Source organism: Colius striatus, chromosome 3 (genome assembly GCF_028858725.1).
Source record: "Colius striatus isolate bColStr4 chromosome 3, bColStr4.1.hap1, whole genome shotgun sequence".
In the NCBI taxonomy this organism is placed as follows: Eukaryota; Metazoa; Chordata; class Aves; order Coliiformes; family Coliidae; genus Colius; species Colius striatus.
In genome coordinates, this window is record NC_084761.1 from 90,444,359 (window position 1) to 90,470,586 (window position 26,228).

Here is a 26,228-nt window from a genome sequence, read left to right on the forward strand (position 1 = left end):
CCGACTCCCCCGCTGTTAGTGCCAAATTCAAACTGCCCTTCTGTGGGTTCCAGCATTTTGCTGCTCATTCATCCACCTGTGTGTTGGCCAGACATTTCTTCTCTCACATGTAAGGTGTTGTTGTGATGCCTGGCTTGCAGCTGAGCTCTGCAGAAAACAAAGAACCACGACTACACCTTAAACATGCACCAATAGCCTTGAACAATCCCTTCCCTCTCATACTGGGCCTGTATATACTTCAATATAATAAATACATTAAATCCTTTCTAACAGTTCCCTTGTCAGGCTGAATAAAAGTCAGCTTTCTTCCATATATCCCACCAAGATCCCTAATCATCTCCATTGTTTCTCTTTTGGCTTCCTTAATATTATCAGTAAGCAGCTTAAACAGGAATTGCCAGCTTCATCATCTGCTTTAATAATGTGTTTAATAATTGCAGGTATAATTATTCACAGCACTGACAAAATTTGTCATTCAATACTAATTTCTTCAAACTACTGAAGGCATAAAGCAAAAACAGACTAGCTAGACATTCATTTCTAATAGTTCTGCTCATGTTGTTTGATGAACAAAACCTTCAACCCAGCATTCCAGCAGTATTCCTTTACAATATAAAAGGAAAGCCAACAGGACTTTGGGTTCCATCAACAAGGACATCACCAGCAGAGATAGATAAGTCATTATCCCTCTCTACTCAGCACTTGCCAGGCCATACCTGGAACACCGTGTTTGGTTTTGGTCCCAGCTATGCAAAAAAGATGTGGGCAGGCTGGAGAAGGTCCAGGGGAAGGCCACAAAGATGATCAAAGGACTGGGAGGGAAGCCTGCCGTGTAAGGAAAGGCTGAGAGAACCGGATTTATTCAGCCTTGAGAAAAGAAAGCTTGGAAGAGACCTTCTCACCACGTTCCAGTATTTGAAGGGTGGCTACAAAGAAGATGGAGACTCCTTTTGTACTAGGAGTCACTTGGAAAAGATGAGGAGTGATGAGTACAAGTTACTCTACTCCTGTGAAGTTTATGACTGGATGCAGGAGGAAACTAATCACAATGAGAAGACTCAGCCATTGGAATAATCTCCCCAGGGAAGTGGTGGGCACCCAGCATTGGACATTTTATAAGATTTATCTTGACAGACTGCTGGGCCATCTTATCTAAGTTATGCTTTTGCCAAGAAATTTTGGACCAGATGATGCTTGAGGTGTCTTCCAACCTAGGATTCTATGATTCTAGGATAAGGAAAATGAAGGTAATGGTAGCTTACACATGCACACGCTTTGCATTTTGGTTAGAAACACCAATCCCAGGCTTCAGCATGTTTTCACACTGAAATAGTGCAGCACCAACACACAGAGTATTTCTCCACCTTGCTTTTATCCCATTTATATGTGTTATTTCCACAGCCAGAGAATAGGGAGATACAGCACAAAATTCCCCTCGTGCTGTTACCTCCTGCTGTCCGTGAGGTCAGTGCATCCAAAGGGACATTTCCCAGCTGCTCCCACCTGGGACCAGATCCTTTTCCAGAAGAAATCCAGCAGCAGAGTGCAGCCTCCTGTAGCACATGGGGCAGGTCAGCACTGGGTCCAGGCTGATGTGGCTGTACCATAACGTAAGAGCAATGTAACTGGGTTTGGGGAGATGAGCTCCAGCCCTGGGAGTGCTGCCTGTCCAGGAACAAGCCACAGCTGTGCTGTCAGACACCAGGCTTGCCCTAGCACAGCCCCAAACTCTTCCTAAGTCTTAGATCTAAGCTAAACCAGTTTTCTACCCTAGGGAACTGCACAGTATCATAGAATCATAGAATGGTAGGGGTTGGAAGGGATCTTTAGAGATCATCTAGTCCAACCCCCCTGCAGAAGCAGGGTCACCTAGATCAGGTCACATAGGAACATGTCCAGGCGGGTCTTGAAGATCTCCAAGGAAGGAGAATCCACAACCCCTCTGGGCAGCCTGTGCCACTGCTCCATCACATATCCTGGTCTAGGTGGTCTACATATAGACATGTAAATTCATAAACATTTCTTTTCACAATAAAACCTTTTTTTTAGGCATTCTAACAGGTATGAAACAATAATAAAGCCAATACAATCCTGCATAGCACCTAGGTAGCAATGCTGAGGTATAAGAAAAGTATATATAGCTTTCCTTTCCCCTTCTTAATGTCCAAGGATATTGGATATTTCCCTTGCATTTCCAAGGAGCTCTGGTGCACCCAAAACAATTATTTCATTCATCTCTTCAGGAGGCCAGGTATTGCCCTGCTCTGGCACTGTGAAACCCCATCTCTGCCAGAAGAAGCAGTGGGCTCACAGCAAGTCTGGGAAACAGGGCACCAGCCTTTTCCCTCAGCATCCCCAAACACATGGTAAACAACAGCCATGCTTTTGCAGGGGAGGGGGCTCTGAAATGAAGGTTCTCTCTAATTTTATGCCTGGGAACCAGCTGGCATTTGTCAAGCCACCGGGCTCCACCACCACTCAAATTGCTCTTTGCTGCTCTCCTCACACAATGCCTCCGGAGAACTGGCTGATTTTTACTGGTCAAACAAAAATAAGAACAAAAATTGATGTTAGGGTCCAAGCACCTCCAGCTGGAAGTCTCCTTTCTTTCTGAGTGCTGGCAAGAGTCACACGGCCGAGCAGCACTGCTTTCCATGCAACGCGCTCTGCCTTCTAATACAGGAGGCAGGAGAAGGTGAAAACAAGGCACACTGACTTGCAAACCTAATAAACTATCTCTATTGACAGAGAGTCCTCAGTACGACAAAAGCACTTCAGATATGTTTTAGCCAGAAGTATCAGGAAATCAGCCTTCTGCAAGCATTTCTTCTAATCAGCTCTTTGCAATTCATGAGGCCCCGTGTGGAGCAAGCAGCTCTCTTACAATCACAGAATGGTAGGGGATGGAAGGGACCTTTAGAGATCATCCAGTCCAACTCCCCTGCAGAAGCAGGTTCACCTAGATTAGGTTGCAGAGGAACACGTCCAGGTGGGTCTTGAAGTCCTCCAAGGAAGGAGACTCCACAGCCCCTCTGGGCAGCCTGTGCCAGGGCTCCCTCACCTCAACAGTGAAAGAGTTTTTTCTCCTCCAGCAGAGCCCTGGCTGCTCCCGCAGCCTCACGCTCAATTTGCTCAGCTCAGGGGTACGAATGCTTCAATATGCAGCAGGCATTTTCTTAAACATTGAAAGACTTAAACAAATCATAACCATCCTATAATTTGGCAGGTTAAAAAAGCAGCTTTTAGAGCCATGTAAAACGAGTGACTTAACCCCTCACCCCAGGCTATTTTTAGAACTTGCCTGCACTCCAGCGAGGAGAAAGGCACAAATGTATGCGTGATCCAGGCCTGAAATCGTGATTGCTGAATTAGTTAGAAAGAAGCTGGGATCTTTGTGGCTGTTGGTAAATGATTTGGGGAAAAGGTGTTGGGCCACTGGTCACTGGAATAGGCACAGCTTCATACCTCTCCACCACGGAGCGAGAATTGCAATGAGATTTATGGCAAAGGAGAAGCCGTGGCACACCACCTCCCTGCAGCACAGCTTGAACACTTAATTTACACGCTCCCTTCCACTGCAATGTGTGTGCTCTTGACCAGGGTAATTATAAAGTACCCACTTGCCATGATGCTGCAAATCAAGGTATACAAGAAAAGCTACATAGGAGTTGGTGTGAAAACATAACACCATTCTGTGTACCCCATTTCACAGAGCCCAGAGGTGCCTGTGCTAGACATTTCTGCCATCTGAAGTGGTGGGAACTTAGGGAGTACAGCAGCACACCTTGCTTCAGCTGAGATCTTTGCAGCAGGGAGAATATTTAAGCTGGCACCTCCAGATGCTCTGCAGGAGCTGAAGGCTCAAGGACAGGTTGCTTCCGCTCTGTTGCCACGTGTGCCAGCAGGGATTGGGAAGGGCAGAGGGTATTAGAACAGCTAATGAAGGGATGAAAGTTTCCTAAAGGAAACGAAGGATAAACTAGTGCTAGAAGAAGCAGAGGTCTTTCACCTTCCCCAGGAAGCAAGGAATCCCTCACTACACGTGAATGCATTTTGTGCACTCCCTGGGAAACAAGTTGCCATATATATAATTACAATCAGTTTAAAATGGGTCTGCAATTGCTTGGGTAGACAGACATCTGAGACCATTCATCCCTCAACCTCTGTTGCCCCTGTATTAAATCAATACCATAACCTAGGATTTTTCTGTGTAAGATTTTTAATGCTAATGCCTTGTTCTTACAAGTTGAGCAAGGAACCAGCTTTAGAAATAAGCATAATACCATTCCTACATTTTCATTCACGCTGTGTGTGCTTTTAACTGTCTCATCTACAACCTGAGGGCAACATCTCCTATAGAAGACAAAAATAGACTGAGTTTGAATCTATAATTTGTGGGTAGCAGAGTTACCAGTGGGAAGTAAGGCTTTCAAGTTTATGTTGTTGGTGCAATCAAGGGCTTTACTGAATGAAAGATGTTGCAACTATTCAATGGGGTTTTTTTTAATGGTCTGAGACCTCTATCTCATTTCTAATAAGAAACTCAGTATCACATCACCTCTGTATTCATCCTCCACCACTGGCACAGGTGGGACACCCCTCTAGAGAGAGATGTCAGGGTAAAAATCTCTTGGATCACATCTGGCCTTAGCAGTGGAGACTGGTGCAGATGACAATCTCCTCCTCTGGGAAGCTCCAGACCAGATATTCCTGCTCCTCTTACCTTCCCAGAACCCTCAAAGAGCAGGAGAACTTAGAATGTCAGAAATAATATGAAGCAGTTCTGAAGGATCTCAGTGTTAGCAGGCTCTGAGTCAGCTGTAGAAACCACTATGAATTTCGTCTTCAAACACAGCACCACACAATCGACCAAGCTGAGTTTCATGTCATCAGATAAAAAAGAGATAAAATATACTTGAAGGTTAAACATCCTCACAAGCCTGAGGGTTCAACAGCATGCTCTTGACATAAAATAGATTTAAACAGAACATCTGAAATTAGCCCTCGCTGCCACCAAGCGTAGGTCAGGCACAATGCAAGGACACAGCGTTCTACAGTGAACAAAAGCCTGGTGCATAGGATTGCATCGCCTGTAAGCATCACCCCAGAGCTGTGCTACCACCCTGTGAGGCCTAACCCCAGGCAAATCAAGGTTTAAGCTCTGCAACCAGAACTCAGAGGCTCCCTGAGCAGTCATGGCCTTGCTGAGCTCATCCAGCTGAAGTGCTGCAACACTTCCCCATGGGAATTCCCCTCTGGAATTCCTCCTCACACAGCTCAGCTGCAGCCACAGCTCCACACAGTGAGCTGTAGGTGCAGGTTGCAGCTCATTATGCTCCAGCACTGATCACCAAGCCACAGCATTAGTTTCCACTCCAGATGTGCAGGACCAACATCTCCCTTCCCTGTCTCATCCTTCTCTCCAGCCACTGCAGTGCTGCGAGCATCCAATTAAACCTTGGAACATGTTTCTTATCTGGCTTCCAAGCCCAGGACTGCTCCTTCTTGGTCCTGAACTTCAGCTTCCTAATATGGCTCATATTTTTTACCTCATCTCAAAAATGTGACCTAGAGTTAGATCCCAAGTGAGAGCAGCTTTCTGTAACAGCAGAAAGGCATCAGTCTGCTGGTACCAAGGATCAGTAGCAGACATACAGCCTTCTCCTTTCCCCACACCACAGACTCACTGAAGAACTACAAGGTTTGGGGATTTAGGATTCTTCCTCCTCCCCACCTCTAAAAAAAAAAAGATAGATGTCAATCAATACACTGTGATTAAAAGAACAGCTGCTTCAAATGGATCAAATTGATACTTTTATTTCCACCTCTTAGAAGAACTGTTTGCTACCAGCAGAGTCAACATAGATGGGACAGACAGACAGGAATACAATTAAATACAGGAAAATTTGAACTATATACAACAAGACATACATTTACATAGTGAAGAAATCTATATATAATCAATCTGGTTTTGCCAATGTGAAACATCAGTGGAACTACATTGGTTTGTTGGGTTGTTTTGGTTTGGGGTTTTTTTTTTTCCCTAAAAACACATGTAATACAACTCAGTCTTTTTCCATATACTGAGACCTGAAGTTCATTGATGTGCACAAACTCTGTGGGTACTCACAGGGTACACAGAAGAGAAAAACTTTTTTTTGTTCAGTACTTTATAGTTTGTGACATCTCAATTCCAAACAGCTCCACTTAGTTTCTCAAGACACAAACTGTAAAGCAGTGCTTCCATGGAGCAAGTTGTGCAAAGTCATTCTAGGCTATGGCTAGTACACTGTGACAAGACACACGGGTACCTGGCTCTCTTCCTCCCAGCCCCTTGTACAGTCACCACCCAAGGAAAACAGGCCAGAATTATTCTTTTGGTTTTTTTTTTCTTTCTTAAGCTACAGGGAGAAAGCTGCTTCTATGGCCCTTGGGCATCTTGGCAGGTTCCACACTGGGCTGCTTCTCTTCCTGCAGTCGCTGCTCCAAGCAACTTTCAGAATCATCTCTCTGCTCTTTGGAACACAAATGCAGCCCCAGTCATCTCCATCTGCCCTCCAGCTGCTGCAGGCCCTGTGTCCCCTCTCTCAGACCAGAGCAGAGCATCCATGGGAGAGATGGCAACTTGCTATGTTTCACGTGGGAACAGTCACCTCTTTGACACAACGTGGAAGCTGCCTGCTCCTAGTACCAGCTCTGAGCCACAGCCATCCCCCACCCCCGGCAGGGAAGGGGAAGCATTCCTTCAGCAGCCTTTCTGGAACAAACTCTGTCTCTATTCCTACTTCCAGAAATATCCCTAGATTTGGGTTGCAATCTTCAATATCAAACTTAGGAGAGCTAATTAAAACAGTTGCTTCAATTAAAGGCTTCCTACAGACCCCTAAGACAGTTTAGCAAAGACTCAGCAGATGCCAATGGTAACCACCAACACTTGACATAGGAAGAGCTGTAGGCAGTTTGGTGTTCAGCTGACAAGAGCACAGCATACAACTGGCTTCTTATTCATGGCTTGCAAGCCTGGAGAAGACTAGATTCTCCTTCGTGATCAGGAGAAAGTGCTACACAACAGTAGTACCCCCAAGAGATCATCTCCTCACCTTTGAAAAGAAATGCAGTGTTGGGATTCCAATACAGCAATTCTTGGCAGGTCAAAACATTCAAAGAAGTCTTCTCACACTCTACATGTTGCAATTTGCCTACATACCTCAGATCTCATGGAGTTCATAAAGACATCAACATGTTCAAGCCTTCTGCTTAGAACACCCGATGGCTGGTTATCAGCAGGTTCTTTTATTGCATTACCCTGGTTGTCAATTGGTTTATGGTAAGGTATGACAGACCTTACTCCACTCAGGCAAAGATGGTGCAGCAGACAGCAACAGAGTCATGAGCTTCTTACAAGATAAAAAACAAAAGCATAAGGAAATGGCAAGTTCATCTGTATTTTGAAAGGTAACTATTCCATACCTCTATGTGACAGTGTGAATAATTTAAAGAGGAAGAAATAACAAAATATTTAGACCCTTCTTTAAGCATTAAAATAATCAAAGGAAAGGGATTAGCTGCGTCCTTGCTGATACGGGCTGCTGGTCTCATTTAGAGACAGCACTGATGTAACATCATAAGCAAGGAGTTAACAAGCAGCAGCTCAGACCATAAAAAAGCTGTCTCTATACATACAAGTTCTTATAAAAAAAATCATTTCTATTTGGATGTGTGCACAACCTGCTGCTCTTTAAATCTTCAGAGTACTGGAAACTTGACATTTTCTCCAAACCCCAAGTTGAGTCTGTCCTGAGAAACAAAAGTACTCATATATAAATGGGATGATACTGTCTGTGGGTGAGTTTCTTCCTGCAGGTCGGGCAGGAGTTTGCGTTCCTAAGGGAATCTCGTAGACACTGACTGCAGAAGACGTGGCCACACTTGGTTGACACAATCAGTCGTCCACTTTGCACGATCTGCAAGAAAAGAAACAACCACAGGTATTTAGAGCAAAGAACTCTAGTGTGCTGGTGTGTCGGCACCAGGAAAAGAGGACTTGGAGTATTTGCAATCAGGACGGACTACTTTAACCATGAGGAAGCCAAAGACCTTTTTGGTACCATCTTGGAAAGTGCTTTTCCCTCTACAGACACCACTAAGAAGTGCCTTGGGGTTACAAGTTGGGTTCACCTTCAAAGCAAGGCCTGTACTGGACTTCCAGCTACCTGTCTGTAGCCTCCCACATAATCCAGCAGAGTTGGGCTGCTCACCCTCTGCCACGTTCTCCCTCCAACAAAACAGAACCGCTGACAACACGTGGTCCTTACCTCTGAGTAGCCATCCATGCAAATCGGGCAGCTAACGGTACCAGAGGGCCTTGTGGGAGAGAGAATAAAACCAGAGAGAACAGGCATCTGTTAATTTCACCATGTATTGAAGGGTCCTGATGCATCAAAGGGCCCCTCTTAGTTACAGGAAACAGTGTCTTGGTTGTCATTAGGGACCAAAGCCTGTAGCCACCCACTCTATTATTAGAGGTCACAGCAGTCTATGTGCTGTGCAGTCTGCCTATGCCAGTATCCATCTTCCACAGGTCCTCAATAAGTGCACTGTAACAAAAGCACCTAGCTGTACTTTGGGATCTAATCATTCTACAAGGGAAAGAGGTTGTTAGAACTTCACACGTCCCCTATTCTACTTCAACAACATTCCAGTCCAGTAACATATTCAAGGAAGTCCTTCCTTATACAGGTAAGGTGAGGAAATACTCAGCAAGAAATTTCTAGTTCAGAGAAGGAAAGAGACTCAGTGGCTGCTGCCCAGTTGTAGCTATAGATGTACTTCTGCTTCCAGCATCCAGGACAGCTGTATTGCACAGATACTTACTGACAGACATAGCTACTCTGCCTAATAGTCTCTCTTCCTCACCACTTGTATTTACAAATTAACCTCTAGTTTAAACAATCACAGTAATCTGCTTTAATCTTTTCCAGAACATTTGGCTTTATTGTCACTGCCCTCACTAAGCACCAGTTTGCCATTGAACATGAGTAGAAAAACACGAGGTGTCTGGTATCCTGTTATCTTAACTTGGAGCAGTGAGTACTACTAACATCTATCCCTAGTTTCACATACATAATTTAACTCCATTAATTCTCCCATTTTTACTACTAGATTTTTTTTCTGCAGCAGCTACAATACCAGCTCAGCAGTTAATTACAATTGATGATCACCTTCATGTAAGCAAGAGTAGTGCAACACAACAGAGTAAGACTGCAGCCAGCTCTGTGGCAATCTCCAGCAGCAGTAGCTCTCTGTCAATGGCAAACGCTGCAGCCCTGACCTGTTTCAGCCTTACCTAAACCTTGCAGAAAGGCACGTTCTTGAACAGAGAAGTTCGAGATCCAAGGAACACTATTTTTTTTATATATCAACTAAATAGTTGGATTTATTTGACCATATTCTTAACATCCTAAACTTCAAAATCTACAAGTCCACTGGCAAAACATACAGTGCTTTAGAATACTTTAAGCCCTTTGGGTGGCCTATTTAAGACTTGACACCCAAAACTTCCATACCCAAGGGTTCTCCTCCATTGCCTTCCAGTAATCTAAAAGGCTCAAAGCACACCATTTTTAGCAGTACATATATCTCCCCCCCCCCCCCCCAAAACATTTTACAAAACACACAACAATTCTCATCTTTGCCTTCCCTAGTCATACAGACGCCTGACTTCATTTAGTTAGTCATCAGAGCTCCATGACATAGCCAGGACAGCACAACTGGCTGCAACAGTATGAACTCCACAACCTCCTTGCAAGTACACCTCGGGAAGGACGGCTGTTGCTCCACGAGATCAAGGCAGACAACTGCCACGGCAGGGCAGAAGCACTGAATCAATCCTAGTTTTTACTGGAATTTGTCAGGTTGCTGCCTGCCAGTCTTGTGATATCAAGGCTCACCAACACCAGTGAAGATCTTTCCACATCTAACATCACTACTAGAGCTTTGTATGAACAGTAAAGGCAATACACTATAAGCTATGGCCTGTGACTAACCCTCCTTCCTTGCCAAACCCCCCATTCCTCTTTTAAGGTTGTATGCAAAGTTAAACATCTGTCTTGGGCTGCCTTTTTACCCTCAAGTGCCAATGCTATCACGTGGTTACCATGCAAAATGTGACATTATGGAAAGGAGGAACTAGAGTAAGTTACGAGTTCAAAGACAAGCCAAGCTATTGCAATATAACTTAGCCCTGTATGTATAAGCAAAGCAAAAGTCAACGTTTGGTAGGTTGTAAGTCACACGTACTTCGAACTTGCAGTTTCATCTTCCAGTGGCCCAAATTCTCGAGACACTTTGTCTGTCACATACACATCATTATCTCGTGGTTCATCTTCATCATCACTACTCAGTACGCAGCTGTCCGACTGCCGCTGGCTTCTTAGTCTGAGATTTCTCCTTTGTCGTTGATTCTCTGCAATTTCATTTTGGGTAAGTTAGACATGGCATCTGTCTCTCCCTGGATTTATCCTTGAAATGCATGACATTAAGCCTGTAATGTTTCATATTTTAAAAGCACCATATTCAGCTGAATGAAAAGCAAACCAGTTTCCCACATATGAAGGCTGAACGCTTCCTGACATGGTGAATATTCCACTGCACATCGACACAAAATATTTGCTTTGTTCAGAAGTGATGGAAGAGATATTTAAATCTAAAAATGTCAATTATTGAGCTGCTGGAGTTACTCTACCCAGGTATGGTGCTAAACTGTTCCACTCTGTGTTAAAGCAAAGCTCCCCACTGAAAGGCAGTTCCCACAAAAAGAGTCTTTTTAAGAACGTGTTTGGAAACTACATAAAAACAGTGTCTCCTTAGAAATTGGCATCATCTTCCTCCTGAGTTATGGTAACTTGCAAAAGGAATTATATTGCCCAAGAAAAAAGGAGATGATAAAAATATTTAATTGCCTGGTCTGTAACATCCAAAGGTTAAACAACGGCTGTTCACTTTTTCGACAATTAGAAACTGCATGCAATAGTTACCTTTGCAACACTAGTGTATATGTAATAACAGTCAAGCACTGATCATTTCAATTGATATAGACAGCCACAAAAATAAAGTTCCCTCCTGCATAATTACTCCACTAGAACTTTTATTCCAAGTATTTTCTACATGCTTTTGCTTCATTGAAAGCACAGAAGAGGCTACATTCTAAACTAGCTAACAACATGCTAATACCTCTTAGATATTACAATCAAAACAAGGTCTGAAAGGTGTCAAGGATTAACTTCTTTCTATATATAATCATTGTAACAACTAATATAGCACAAAAAAAAGATATCACACTTGTTCATACTTCTCAGTATCTGAGATGTGTCAGAATAGATAATGAAAGTGAATACCACGACCACAATTAACTTTCTTCTTTAGTTCCTTCACAGCAATATAGGCTAAAAGAGTGTTTTGACATTTTCCTATTCAAAGCAGATAGTCTAGTGTAAAAGTGATAATGGAAATTATTATCACTTGGCTGAGAAAACTTCTGCATTTGGAAAATCTGAAAACATTTGGAACAGATCTGATGTATTTCCTTTCAGATACTTTCTACGAGTTCTGATAGCAACTACCAAACACAGAGTGGATCCAACCTCTAAGACACTGGTGAGGTACTTCAGCACTGTCTTTGTCTCTCACTAAATGCAAATTTAATCTATGATGCTCACATGTGTTGGAAAAGACAAAAAATGTAATTGGCAAATGTCTCCTCACCTTCAACGATCTTGCATCGATACATATGGGAAAGGAGAGAAAAGAAAACACAATTAGACTTTGGTGTGCACCCCAAACATAGGTTAAGCAACTACAGCACAACACGTTAAGAATGGTGGGATATCACTCTCTTATTTTGGTTAAGAAAGTTAAAAGTCATAGTAAACTTGCTGCTGCTCTGAAAGGAAGTCGGTGATTGGTTGTGGTTCTGCTGACACTGCTGCAAAGGGATAGAAATGGAGGCAGGTGATGAACCACCTGAACACCTCCTACTGGCTCCCTGTACCCATACCCTAATTTCATTTAGCCTGAAGGGGATTCTTTCCCTCTTTCTCTCTCAAACAGGCAAATTCAGGTCTGACGTCCATAGACACTTCACATCACATTCACAGTGGTTGAATTAAAAAAATCCCCAAACCCAAACTCCCTGTTGCCTTTGGTGGAACAAGCCCTGGAGTGATGCAGATTATGTCCCAAAGTTGGAAGCCTTTCCTTTGCAAAGGCCCAGGACCAATCCCAGCAGGAGATAACTTCACTCTGTTCCTCCTTCTCACTTCTGGTACGCGCAGCAGCTGGGGCATCCAAGAATGAGGTTCTAAACCAGACTATGGACTGCATCAAATACTATTCCGGCTTTTAAAAGGGCAGTAAAAATCAAGTAGTGGATTTTTAAGAAACTCCTTGGAGCAATAAAATGCACTAGTTTGTGTCATGGTCTGCTGCCATTGTCCTTAGCATCTCTCTGACAGGGGTACTTGAAACCAATGCTGCACCTAAATATTTGGTATTTACCAAGTCAAAGACTGTAGGCTCGTATACTTTTCATTTAAACCATTGGACTCTATCATTGATATACCAATCAAATTGTAAACTTAAAATTGCATTTCCTTATGTTACATTACCCATGACAGGTATAGAATCTCCCCAATCTCTCAAGCAAAAGCTACTTTGGATTACTCTCACTATCTTCAAGTGCACCTCCAGAGCAGCTTGTATCTTGGCCTGTAACACACATCTTTCATGCACTAACCAGTCACCTTGGAATTTAAACTTGTCTTTAGAGCCAGATTTGATCAGGGAGCTCAACAGAAAACTAACCTGACTGCAAGATTTAGATCAGTGTGTTGTTTGCTACTTACCACAACAGAATCATTGTGAGTTAGATCAACGACCACTGGATCAGAAGATTCACATGTCAGATCTACTACTTCTTCACCTGCTTAAGACAACAAAGTTAGAATGAAGATCAGAGACTGACACTGGGTAACAGGCTGAGCTTTAGCTCAACTTCCCATCCTCCCTCTTCTCTTCAGGAAGATTCCCAACTTCTCCCTCGGGCTTGGCCCTCCAGAGTGCACACAGAGTATTACCACCACTGTCTTCTGCAGTGCAAGAGAAACAGCAGCTGAGCTGCTCATACAGTTCAGTTGTACAACAGCTTGCAGAAGGTGCACAGCAACAGATTATTCATCTAACACAGCAGAATGTCTATCATGCCAAATAAAACATGAATCATAATGGACAGAATAATTTTACAGTACTAGCTGTAAATGTTCCCATCTCATGTCTCTTCATAGCTAAGTGCACAGCAAAAGCTGAAAAAGCCATATAACTAGCCAGAGAATAGTAGTTACTTACAGGATGTCAGAAGGCAATTTAAGTATCTAGGAGGTCAGGAAAGCTTTTAAAATCCTGATACTTTTTGAAAAAGTGTATTTGAGTGATGAGGCATGACTAATGACAAACTTTTAATTATGTCCTTAATACTTGGGAGTTTCCAAACTTCAGTTACCACTGTCTGTTGTGGCAGGTGCAGTGACTTTCAGCTCACCAGATGGGACATTCAGATGTCTAGGCAGCACTTGAGGCCCTTTCTCACACAATTCCTCTGTCACTAATGGTCAATGGGTGGCATCTCAGTAACAGACTAAAACAGCTGTCAGCAGGCTTGGTGTTTATAGGTGCCACACTAGAGGCTTTCTAACAGCAGAGGTTTCCCATACTTCTCAGTTAAGGGACCAGAAACCAGGAATTAAGTGAGACTCCAACTTTCCATAAATAGCTGATGTTCTTACCAAGTTAAAAAGAAAGCTTACCACTTTCTTCAAGTTCTATTGGCTCTGCTTCTGAAGCCATCTCTGCAGTAGAAGCTGCCAGTCTGCTGCGTTTCCGAGCTTGCCTAGAACTAACTGCTCCTCCACGGCGCTTTCGTTGAGTCTAAGAGAGAACAAAGCCTTTCCATTTTCCTTAGAACAAACATTTACGAGGCCCTTGTCCTGGCAGCACCCATGAAAGCACACAGGATACACAAAACCCTCCCCAAAAAGGCTGCAACAGGAATCTAATGCTGGCATGGGTCATGCCTACCTGAATGCATCTCATGAGGGCAAAGACATCACCCCAGACCTCTTACCAGCTGGGTCACAAACTAAAACATATCGTGATGGTTTGCAAGTGAGAAAATTGGTTTGTGACTACATCAAGTCTTTGCTTACCCTGTAAGCATTTCTGAACTACTGCCAGCACTGAGAGTGATTAAAAATCTGAAGTATCACAGAACAGTTACATGAAGTTTTAATATGCTTATGTTCCACTTCATTTACTATAAACTCCCAAAACCTGCTTTGTACTGAGTAGTAAAATACTTACTGTGCTCATAGTGTTTCGTGACCAAAAGCTACAGGAAAAGCTGTACAAATACCAAAAAATAAAACTGCAAGAAAGCTGCAAGAATCAATTCCTTGTATCCCCTTAAATAGGACACTTAAGCAGTCTGGATTGCTCAGGGTCTCAAAATGACAGTCTTCTGAACCTGTAAGAAAAAAAGAAAAGAGAGAAAATGACCCAACTGTAATGCTCCTTCTCTTCAATACACTGTCTCTCTCTCTCCAAGATTCCCATTTCTGAGCCACCAATGGCTGTTCAGGGCTAAAGGGGAATCCTCGGAGTTTGGGAGTTGAGCCTCGGACATCTGCAGCTGGGCCTGCAGTCTCTGTCATTCCCACTCAGAATAAGCCAGTTTCTTAGCAAACTCAGAAAGCACTATGGAAGCTCAACTAGGTTTCACTGAAAAGTAACTGACTGACTCTCAAGCCAATGTCTGTACGAGAGCAAGAATCACTGGTGGTTGTCAGGCAGTTCTCCAAACCGTCTCCAGATTCCAACAGTAGGTGCTGAACATCTTGAGAGGAAACTAAAAGCAAGTGCAGCAGAGAAATTACAGTTTAGAAATCCTCATAGATCTGCAAGAGGATACAAGTTTGCAGTAACTACTCCGTGGTAGCTGTAGGTATACATGCCCCTGCCCTTCAGACAGCAAGCTGCTAAGTGGGAAGAGGTGAAAAGCATCAAGGCAGAGATCGGTAGTTGACACGGTACTGAAGACCACATCTTAAAACTTGCTCTTGGTACAGCTATTTTGTGTCCAAGACACCATGAGGACTGTTTAGAAGACTGAGGAGAACACAGGCAAAATCCAATTATGTTAAACAAGAACTGCAGAACTGTCTTCCCCATACTGATCCTGACCTACACTACAAAGACCAGCACAACGCTGCTGTTACCCTGTTCTCAGGTTAACAAACACTGAGACTGTGAAGTGAGAGAATGGCACTGCAATCAGTTGTAACCCCAAGGTGAAAGAAGCCTGACTGGTTTTTTTTCTTATTATATTTTCTCCCTGTATTTCTTAAATAACTTTACTTCTTAAGAGATTCACTAACATTGAATTGGGACATTATTAAAACAAAACATACTCGAGAAAAATCCTTCACCTACATTTGGTACTTTTACAAAGCCCAAAGATACATTTACACAGAGTTTGAAGCAACACATTACTCATGAATTTTCTCATTTTAAAACTGGCACTGGATTGCAAAAGCTAAAATGAAAGTCAGTATGTCTTTTCAGTTTGTTTTTTATTTGTTTGAAGGTTTTCTTCCCCACTTGGACTACTTGCTGTATGCCAGACTTAACCACCAGGGAGCCTAGAGGCAGATTTTCTGAACTGGTATGCACAACTCCTTCTTTCAGCATGAACCTGATAAATTTTGATAGTTTTTAAAAACTACACTAAAATGTATAGCTTTTCAACAGTTTTTCCTCATAAATGTGAGCAATAGCCTTATATACTTATGTGGGACACCAAAGACTAAGGCTGAGTGTGTGCTGTCAGAGAAAGGCAGGAAGTGACTTTGCATCTCCCCCATTCTCAGTGCAGGACTCACACAACCATCTTTCTAGCATTCTGTGCACAGCTAACACGAGTTCTCTTTGCACACTGCGCGCCACTGTTCTTATGGTCTAGACTTTATCTCACCTGTTACGAAAGCAAGCTTTTCCATCGGCCTTATCAACACAAGTGGGAAGATCCTACTTTATTGCACTGAATTTTGGGCTTAAGGAAGGAGAACTCCTAAAACAAGACCAAGTCTAATTGCACCATTGTTACAAACCAAACCAGAAAGACTGCTCTGGGAGCACATTATGGAAGAAGGAACTCCTTTATGACTATTATTCAGAGGTTTGGAGCTCTTTGAAAACAAAGAAAAAAAGGAAATGAAGCAAGAAGGACACATAGCACAAGAATTGAGGGATGGGGACAAGGAGGAGAAGCATCCCTAAACTCAACACATCTGCTTTTAAGCTAGTTGCTCTAACCACCCTCATCTAACAGCTACAATTGAAATGGAAAATAACCTAGGTGGTTTTCTGCACACAGCAGGAAGATGAAAAATACTGAGCAACACACGAGTACATCAAGAAGTTAAGCCATTGTACTCTGCAAGTTTATTTAATCACTAAAGCCTAGAGATCTTTCCCTGATTTTTCCTCAGATATGGAGTTGGAAAAAACACTTAAGACATTAAAAACCTGGGAAATGTTAGTTGGTACACAAAGCTGAGGACTTGAGCAAGCTAGCTGTAATTAAGTTGTTCAAACTGTCTTTAAATAGAACCTTTTAGAGCGATCTGATCCACTGACATAGCCACACTGCTGAAAAGACAGCAAAAGCCAAGGCTGATGGATTCAGTGGACAGTGGGCTTTTGGAGGTAAAACACCAGAAGGTTTCACCAGACCCAGTGCTTTTCAGATTTAATGCTGAATACAATCCAGTGCAATGGTGTGTTGACAAAGTATCTTTAAAATGGTAAAAAATATGGAGGGAGCAAGCACCTGGGATGACTCCAAACAAAACGCTGCATAGGTTCTCTTTGGCCACAAATGACTTCAGTGCCAAAGAGGCATGGTATAGTCACTTTCATCATTAAAAAATATCCCACAAGTCAAACCACAAACAGAAAAACCTTCTAACTTGAAAATTACGGTAAAAAGAAAATCTAACTAATACAAGACCTCTCATGCTAAGACCACTTCATCCATGTTAAATATTCACTCATTTTACCAAGATACTAAGAAACAGATTTATATGACTACTATGATATGTTTCAGAAGATCTAATATGAGACCAAAAGGCAACACAGGGCAGAGAACATTTCTCAAACTAAGTGACAGCACCACCACTACTTAGTTTAATTTATACTTAATTTTATACTTTTATACTTAGTTTTATTTATACTTAATACAGAGCATGTATATAAGGCACAAATTTTCTAGTTGCTAATGGTTGAAATCTTCACCTCTTCAGAAGCTGCTTCTTCTGAAGGAAGTTGGGAATGGGTATCTATAAGGAAGCTCATAACTGTAAAATCACCAGCACAGGCAAGTACACCAGTATCAACACAACCTGACTCTGGGAATTCACCTTTATAAAGAAAACAGTACTGCTGGAATTAAGATTATGAAAGGAGCCTCATGACCCAGCAATATTTGTGTCTTGTAAGACTTAACCTCTTCTGTGGGACTACAGATTTCCACATGTTATTGGCTTGCTTGGGAAATTTCACTGACAGTTAATTACCCAAACTGTAAGAATGGGTAGCAAAAATAAAGCAAAGTTTACTTTCTTAAATAGGTCACAGATGAAGTTAGTAGCACCCAAGAAGAGAGGCAAACAGAAGCATTCCAAGGTTTGCACATTTCCAAATATATTCATCAGTAAGAATTCCTAAAGACTTTGAAAATCTCAGGGCCACTCAGTTTAATAATATAATTTGTTATACAGGATAGTCCAAATTAAACAATATGGTTTATATGCTCCTTGTGCAACAGACACTGTGAAACCCAGCACCAAGGCTGGATAACACAAAGGGAGTCACTGCAATGACCCCCATCCCTCAACCCATAAGCATGAAACAACCCCAGCTGAAGCTGGTTGTGAGCTCAGGCATTACACTTGAAGCAAGATAACATGCATTCAAGACATCAATTCCAAATTCCACAATTTCGACTTTAAAAGTAAAAAAATCCCAAACAAACCCTTTTCCTAAATGTGAAAACGAAGCAGACCCATTTAGGAAGATAACAAACACATTTAACTTAACAGACTTTTTATGGCATCACTGCAGGATGACGTTCACTACCCCAGAGGCCACTCCCCCCCATAGGCAGAGCTCGGCATATGCAGTTATTGTTCCTGCCATTTAGCTCTGCCAAGGGCTTAAGTAGTGTTGTCCTCATAACAACAAATTTCAAGGTTTATCCTTACTGGCATTTTAAGGACTATGTCTACTAGCTTTTCTCCTTACAGGTAGATACTTCAGAAAAGCAAAGGCTGAGCCATATAAACTAGTAATATTGACTCCCATACTCATCATTTTAATCTCCTGTTCATTTTTCCCTCTATAAAAACTTCAATATATTCATCAAGTTTAAGTTGAACCAATTTAACATGTTTGAATTACAACTCACAAAATACCAAAAGGACTCTCTAGACAACATAAACTAAAAACTTCTCTTACACTACTCTGAAAATAGTCTTGGTGTCCTCACGCTTAGCATGAATTGAGGCAAATTAGCTTAAGCAACAAATAGATATTTTTACCACATCTCACTAACACAAACAAGACTTGACTTTGTAATCATCCTAAACATTACAAATACGCTAAATAATGACTTGAAAAAAAAGCAGTAATGTCAGTCTAAATGCTTGGTGTGTGCAAGGCACAGATGACAAACTCCACACACACTGTATTTGTCAAAACATGATAGGCTATGCTTTTCAGACTTTGCTGGTCTGAGAGAATTTCTCACTCTCTCTTTGCACTCCTAACAACAGGAAACAGTGTCAAAGATGTAGCATGCATAACAAAGTTTACTGTGGTCAGAAAACATATATACCAATCTGCTTTGATTTTTAATCACATAGAACAGTAATCTGCTGTTTTATTCCTTCAAAACTTTCCTATCATGTATTTCCAGTTAAAGGCATTCTATTTATTTCAGATGCACTACACCAAGCTCACTGAAAAAAGAAGCCGAGACCTTTTATCCAAATTAGGTCAAGCAATCCCTCTTAGAAAAGCCTGGTGAAAGGCACTATAGAACAAGTAAAGATGGAGAGATAAACAGTCTACCATACAGATACACTAGCCTACCTGCTCTAGGCAGTCAGCTAAATCTACAAACAAACAAGACACGGGTTTATAGGCGGCCTAACAAAAAAACCCCAAACAAAACACTACCAAAAAGAAACCTCAAATCCAAAATAAAACGAAGAAGCTAAGAGAACATCCACAGAACAAAACACACCAAAACTTTTCAGTGGTCTGACATCCTATTTCAGAAACAACAACAAAAAGTATTCATTGGCCACAAGAAAAGCTCCTATTTGCATAAGTCTCTCTGGCAGAGGCTATTTACAATACTTCCCAAATCAGAGAGCAAAGAAAGGAAAAAGTTGTCTTGTCACACCCTGTAATGGAGGCGCAGGGGGACACTGAGGTATCAGAGAACCATTCCCTCCGCTCCTGCTTTCATGCAAAAATAGGAGCACACACTTAACAACTTCACGAAACTACGTCCCATGGGCACACTGAGCAGGGGAGGGGAGAAGAGGAATGCCATCGTCTCGTTCTCCCCCAGCCCTCTCAAGGCACCATCCGAAGGGCTTGAGCAGTAAACGCGGTTTATGAAGCAGTGAGCACCACAAAAGGCCGGACAGTGCGTCTGCAAGAACGGGCCAGTCTCGCTTTTGAGGGAATACAGGGCAGAAAACAGCCGCAGGCTTTGCAGTCCCCCGGAGCTAGCGGCCGCTCGGCAGGGAGAGCACGAACGGCCGGGGCCAGGCCTGAGGCAGAGGCGCTCGCAGGCCCCGGACCTCCACAGAGCGACGCAGAAAAAAAACCAAAACACCACACGGCCGAGGGAGGGGGGACGCGGCAGCCCAGGCCGGGAGAGCGGAGAAGAGGCCCTGGGGGCCGCCACAGCGGCGAAATGAGTCGAGACTCCGCCCCGCGCCCGGGGAAGGGGCTCGGTGACCGCCGCGGCCCCGCAGAAGGCGGCAGCGCCGGCACAGCCCTGCTGCGCCGGGCCCAGCTCCGCGAACCGGCGGCAAGCGCCTCTTTCCCCCCGCTCCCCTCAGCGCCGGCCCGGCCCTCCCCGCCCCACCGCGGCTCGGCGCGACCGCCTCCCCTTCCTCACCCCCCTGCCCTCACCTGCCGCCCGCCACCCCGGACGCCTCAGAAGGGCAAGGCGGGCCCAGGGACGCCGGTACCGCTCCCGGGCACCGCTCCACCGCCCTGGCAAAGCCGCGCGGCCTGCGGCACTCACCCTCACCGCCCGACCCGGCAGCGGCGCAGGGTAACGCCCGCCCCCGCTGCCCGGCCATTGGAGTGGCCGCCGCGCACGTCAATTAGGAACGGTGATGGCGCAGCCCCGCCTCTTATCCGGCCCCGGGGGCTGCTGGGAGTTGTAGTTTCGCGAGCGGCCCACAGCCCCCTCACCGTGGGTCCCTCAGCGGTGGTGGCCGCGGGGCCCTATCGTGCGTTTGGCTCTGACGGTGGCCGAAGCAGGACTGTGCTTTTGCTATGTCCTGCGGTGTTGTTCCACCGGGGTATAGGTGTAGGAGCTTTGAGGGTTCCTCTCCTGCCATGCCAGCTCCCTGGGAATGTTCCAATACATTGAGCAAAATTCATCAGGGCCTAGGAGATCATTACCTGTTGCCTGCTGCATAATTAGTCCAGATCCTCTATGTGACCTCTTGCAAGAGCTTGTACAGGTGTCCTGAGGCCCTCACAACATCACTGAAAAAGTTTTTCCCAGCTGCTTTGCCTTAACACAGGGATCATCTGGCTTTTCCTGGGTTTTACTGCTCTGTGCCTGGCTACTTGTAGAGAAATTCATAGGTTTTCCTGGTGACTTTCCTTGCCTTCTCCTCCCCTGGGTGAACAAAACTCAAGATTTGTAGTAGGTTTGGGGCTGGTTTTTTTCTTTTGCTTATCATTCCAACATAACTGACTCTGCATCTTTGGTTCCATTTTATAACATATGGGATGTTATAAATATTATTACAGTCTTGTATTCATGATCTAGTAATCATATAATAAAAATCTTTTAATATATTATTCTATAATATTATAATATAAAAGCATGTATGTGCTTTCTATAGCAGGTCACATTACTTGGCCTGTCAGTTACTGAGCATGAGCTTTGTCTCCTTACCAGCACTGCTTTGGAAGATGGAGCCAAGCATCACCCAGCAGCAACTGTGTTGCACAAGGAGCGAGCACCCTCTGTCCATCTCATGCTCACAGCAAAGCTAAAACCCTTCTGTCTTCCTGAGGTAATCTGGGCCTCATTACCATAGTTGCATGTGAAGGCCTTTGTGGTCTGGTCATTTAAACTGAAACAGTAGACCTTTAGAACACACAGCTTTTGGCAATAAAAGGGTTTCTTAATGAGTCTGTCACTAAGATCAGACAGGTGAAACCTCAGATTTGTTGTAATGGTGCAAATAATACTCATCCACAGATGTAGAGAAGCTAGGAAATACACATAGAAAGACACACATGGGCAACAGAGTAACCAGCAAGGTTAACTCAAAGCCATTCTTTACTTCCTAGCTACTTCCTTATATGCTGCTTCTGCCCATGTGCTCACAGGGGCTCGATTGATTAACCTGTAGCATCTGTTTCTGATAACTGGAAGCAGCTTGCCAGCTGCATGAACTTGTCCCTACCATCTTTATTTAAACTGAGGAAGTATCTGGCTGGTCCAAGTCATGTTCGTATCCACACTGATTTTGTAAGTCGGTATTGTTAGACAATTTAAGAGTCAGGTTTGTTCACTTACCCTCATCTTCTTGGTTGCATATAGAGCAAGGAAGCCTTTGTGAAGCCAATGAGTGTAGAGGCATTGCTGACTCTCAGTTATCTGGGCATGGACATTTTAATCATGTTGTGGATGGTCTGTGACAGAGATGAGCAGAGGAAGCAGTGTAAATGCAGCTGTATTGCTTCAAAGTTCATTGGGCTTCTGGAGACTGAAGCATCTTATGAGGAAAAGCTGTGGGATCTGGGACTGTTCAACCTGTAAAAGAGAACACTGAGGGGGGACCTCATTAATACTTGCAAGTATTTGAAAGATGTACGTCAAGAGGATGAGGTGACACTTTTTCCTGTAGTGTCCAATGACAGGACATGGCATAATGGTCAAAAGCTGGAACACAGTAAGTTCCACTTAAACTTCTTTACTTTGAAGGTGAGGGAGCCCTGGCACAGCTCTGGAGGTTTTCAGAATCCCCCTGGACATGTTCCTGTGTGACCTGATCTCCATGGACCTGCTTTAGCAGGGGAGTTGGACTAGATGATCTCTAAAGGTCTCTTCCAAGCATGACTACTCTCTGATTCTGTAGTTCTAATGGCATTACAGCTGCTTTTGTGACAGAATGCTAATAAGCCCTACCAGACCTTTCCTGTCTCTGCATTGGATCACTTCACATTTCTGTGTACCATATTGCTGGAGCAGGAATACTAGAGAAGATACTCTAGTGGCCAGGAGCTGAATGGTTCTGGATGGGATCTGCTGGCTTCAGAATCAAGATATCCACATTTGTCAGGAAGAACGTGGCATTTTTGATGTTATTCTGTATATTCTGTTGCAAGAGCTCCCATCACTGGGAAATCAATAGGCTATACTGATATAAAAATATATTGCTATTTTTCCTGACAGACTCAAGTCCTTTTATGTTTCTCAGCACATTGATTTTGAAAATGACTTTATGCATGAGATTCTAAAGTAGCAATAGGGCTATTTGTGACTTCTGAAGTTAAAAATTCTACAGCTGGATTATTGAGATTCCTCTGTTCCTCAGTCCTTTCGAGAGCAGGGAAATTACAGAGAAGGAAATAGTTATGAATCAGCTTGACTGCAAGTCAGGAAGAATTCTGAAAACTGGGTCCAACATCACAGAGGAAGAAGCATGCAGTATGATGGAGTTTTGAAATTGCCATATTACCTACCTAAACACATTTGCCATTTATTTACCTAGTGATGACTGGTTTGGGGGTTTTTTTTAACTCTCAAAATGCAAAACCCATTACAAACTTTAAGAGGAACTATTCAGCTGTGCAATATCCCAGGCCAGGACTGTCAGCCCTGGTAGTTGCTAGCTTCAGCAAAATCGAGGTGTTAAAGTCACTGCTTGGCTTTGTGGTTCTGGAATACAATGCAACAGAATGCTGAACAACTGCAGATAGGGAAACTTCCTGTCATCGAGGGTTTGTCGTTTTTAGCTATTGCAGTCCCCTGCTGGACATAGTGATGTAGTTCCCTTATCTCTGTAGTTTCCCTTCTTTTGCTCTCCTACCTTTCTTAGCTCTTCCTATGGAGCATGAGCCCTGCATTGCTTTCGTGCACTAGTGAAACATTTACTTTGAATGAAAAATACAGCACATTTTGTCAGCCTGTAGATTGTGGAAGTGATCTTCACAGCTAGATGGCAACAAAAGAATTCTATTACACTTCCTTCAGTAAAAAGTGAGAAATGGACTGTTGTGAGAGCACTAAAAGCAGCTACCTGACTAATGTCAGAAATAGTCTCCTTCAATTAAAATATTTGTAATACCCATAATTAAACACTTAGTAACTGGCATCAAGTTAAAATAGAAATGGATTACACAGTTTTACTGCTGTGCAGATTTTATTTCAGATGTACATCCTCCTTGGCTTTGTGCTTAGAATGTCTTGTGATTTAAAGGCTGTTTCACACAATACAGCAATTGTCATAAAGCGAAAATTATCTTCTAGGTGACTAACAGAATTTCAACATTTTCTGGAGGCAGCTCACTAAAGAGGTCAAGGAATGTTAAGTTCTCTTTCCACTGAAGACAGAAGACATTCACATCTGTGGGAATGGTCTATCTGGGTCACGGGACTCTGTCACATCATCTAAACCTAAACAAGTTTTTCCCTCATCCTCTAAAACCAGTGTTGAAACTGGTGATCCTCTTACACACAGTTACTGTAGGAACACGTTTTGGGAGCTTGGGCTGAGCATGCCTCCTGAAAAGATGCATACGTAAACAAATGCTGTTTGATTTTTGCCCTCATTTTTATTCTTTTGGAAGGTGAGCATAGCAAAGCATGGCATAGTATACACTGATAACAGAAATATAGATCTCAACACTCTTATGCAGATATTTGCAGTTGTGCTGTAGGAGCTCCAACGGTAAGGTTTTGGTTTCTTAAAGCTTTTGATTCTAACAGAAAAAATATGTGTTGTTATGGAGTAAATATAACATTCTATTACCAAAAAATTAACACAATTTCTATTCTGTTGTGTCTGTATGACCCACATTTTCCTAATCACACTGTAAAAGTGAAATAAAGATTAAAATTCAACCTTGTAGTAGCTAGGCACATTGGGAGATTTCCAGCAGACCCGAGTTTCTTTCAAATGCACTTTATTTCACTTGAGAACGCAAGATACAGGCTGTGGCTCCAGTTCTTGCTGCCTCATAGCCAGCCATTTTCTGAGCTGTTTCTCTGGCCATGAAGCCACGTTGAAGGATCTTGAACTGTCTTTCCCGACTCCCTTCCAATTCTTTCCATAGGTTCCACTGAAAAGAATCCTGCAGAGAAGACAGGCAGATGATCAGATAATACAGTGCTTCTCTTTAGAAGTTACACTGAACTTCTGTTTGATGATCTGGCTGGCTGGGAACAGTTTATTTGCTAACATTACTGCAAAACTGGTCAACCTCAAACTGGGTATGATGAACAGAAAGGTAACTCGAGTGGGTTATCCAGTTTAAGATGAATTAAACGCAGCTGCAGCACTTCACAGAATGTTAATTCAAGATAAAACTCCATCTGGATGGTTTGCTCCAACGCTACTACCTTATGTTCTTTCTCTGTCAGCTGTTGATTCTTGAAGCCCTAAATGAACCGTTGCAGAAATCCTATCAGTGTCTATTGTTTTGCTGATCCAAAACTGGATTCCCAAAGGAGCATTACCACAAAAGCTCAGAACAAACAGAAAACTGCTACTTAAAACAGTAGAAAAATATATTTTTTTCATTGATGGCAGCTTTCTTTATGGTTATTTTTCCAAATTTCCTCCAGAGGAGGAGACTCCGCACCCTCCCTGGGCAGCCTGTGCCAGGGCTCCCTCACCTTCACAGTAAAGAAGTTTTTCCTTAAGTGGAACCTTTTGTATTCCAGCTTTTGATTGTTACCCCCAGTCACTGAATGTTACAAAAAATTAGTATTGCCCCATCCCCCTGACAAACACCTTTCCAATACTTCTAAGTATTAATGAGATCTCCCCTCAGTCTCATCTCCAGACTAAATAGCTCCAGTTCCCACAGTCTTTCCTCATATGGAAGATGCTCCAGTCCCCTGATCATCTTGGTGGCCCTGTGCTGGACTCTCCAGCAGTTCCCTGTCCCTCTTGAGCTGGGGAGCTCAGAACTGGACACAGGACTCCAGATGAGGCCTCACCAAGGCAGAGTAGAGAGGGAGCAGAACCTCCCTTGACCTGCTGGCCACACTCTTCTTGATGTACCCCAGGATGCCATTGGCCTTCTTGGCCATGAGAGCACATTGCTGGCTCATGTTCAGTTTATTATCAACCAGGACTCCCAGGTTTCTCTCTGCAGAGCTGCTCTCCAGCAGGACAATCCCAGCTTGTACTGGTGCATGGGGTTGTTCCTTCCCAGGCGCAGGACTCTGCACTTGCCCTTATTTTAATGGACTTGGAGGTTTAGTTGTAATTTTACATTGCAGTTGTAGAGCTTTTAAAAAGTGAGCCCCTCCTGACTGTTCCCTGCAGTGATCCATATGCTGTGGCACAAGTACTGTTACTGGTGTCTGAACTACTGCTAAGTGTTAGGCACACATGAGACAATGGCAGAGGCAGCAGCGGCAGGAGCAGCAGTTCCTCACCACTTCTCTTTACATTTGCCAGGAAAACACAACCAGTGTGAATGAGCATAAAGGCTATAGGCCCACTGGTGCTTCCTTTCAGTGTTGTGGGAGCAGGCAGAGGAAATGCAAGGTAAAAACCATGGGAATGATTAACAGTGATGTGCCTTGGGTGAGAGAGGGGGTGAGCATATCTGTT

At 43.3% G+C, this 26,228-nt stretch overlaps 2 protein-coding genes across 3 annotated transcripts in view; both read right to left on the reverse strand.

The window, feature by feature from the left end:
* Positions 1 to 5,797: 5,797 nt before the first annotated feature.
* On the reverse strand, positions 5,798 to 20,479 carry RNF4 (ring finger protein 4). 2 transcript variants are annotated; one of them, XM_061993764.1, is made up of 8 exons: positions 20,320 to 20,479; positions 14,413 to 14,575; positions 13,860 to 13,980; positions 12,903 to 12,979; positions 11,764 to 11,773; positions 10,300 to 10,465; positions 8,316 to 8,364; positions 5,798 to 7,964 (listed from the first exon to the last, which is right to left on the reverse strand). In XM_061993764.1, the coding sequence occupies exons 2-8, from the start codon at positions 14,419 to 14,421 to the stop codon at positions 7,815 to 7,817; spliced, it is 582 nt and encodes a 193-aa protein (XP_061849748.1). In that variant the 5' UTR covers positions 14,422 to 14,575; positions 20,320 to 20,479; the 3' UTR covers positions 5,798 to 7,814. The 2 variants fall into 2 exon arrangements, with proteins under 2 accessions (XP_061849748.1, XP_061849747.1); XM_061993763.1 differs by having other exon boundaries at positions 12,903 to 12,982.
* Positions 20,480 to 24,567: 4,088 nt separating this feature from the next.
* The window catches only part of CFAP99 (cilia and flagella associated protein 99), a 56,850-nt gene continuing 55,189 nt past the window's right edge, over positions 24,568 to 26,228 (reverse strand). Inside the window, exon 16 of the mRNA XM_061993222.1 lies at positions 24,568 to 24,735. Coding sequence (XP_061849206.1) covers positions 24,568 to 24,735 — 168 coding nt within the window. The remainder of the gene's footprint in view (positions 24,736 to 26,228) is intronic.

What these genes read in the sequence shown, in the direction of transcription:
- RNF4 (XM_061993763.1), bottom strand. An exon ending in GATGAAACTGCAAGTTCGAA is followed by an intron (nt 8,365 to 10,299) that starts GTACGTGTGACT and finishes CTCTCCCACAAG; the next exon opens with GCCCTCTGGTACCGTTAGCT. An exon ending in GCATGGATGGCTACTCAGAG is followed by an intron (nt 7,965 to 8,315) that starts GTAAGGACCACG and finishes CTTTTCTTGCAG; the next exon opens with ATCGTGCAAAGTGGACGACT.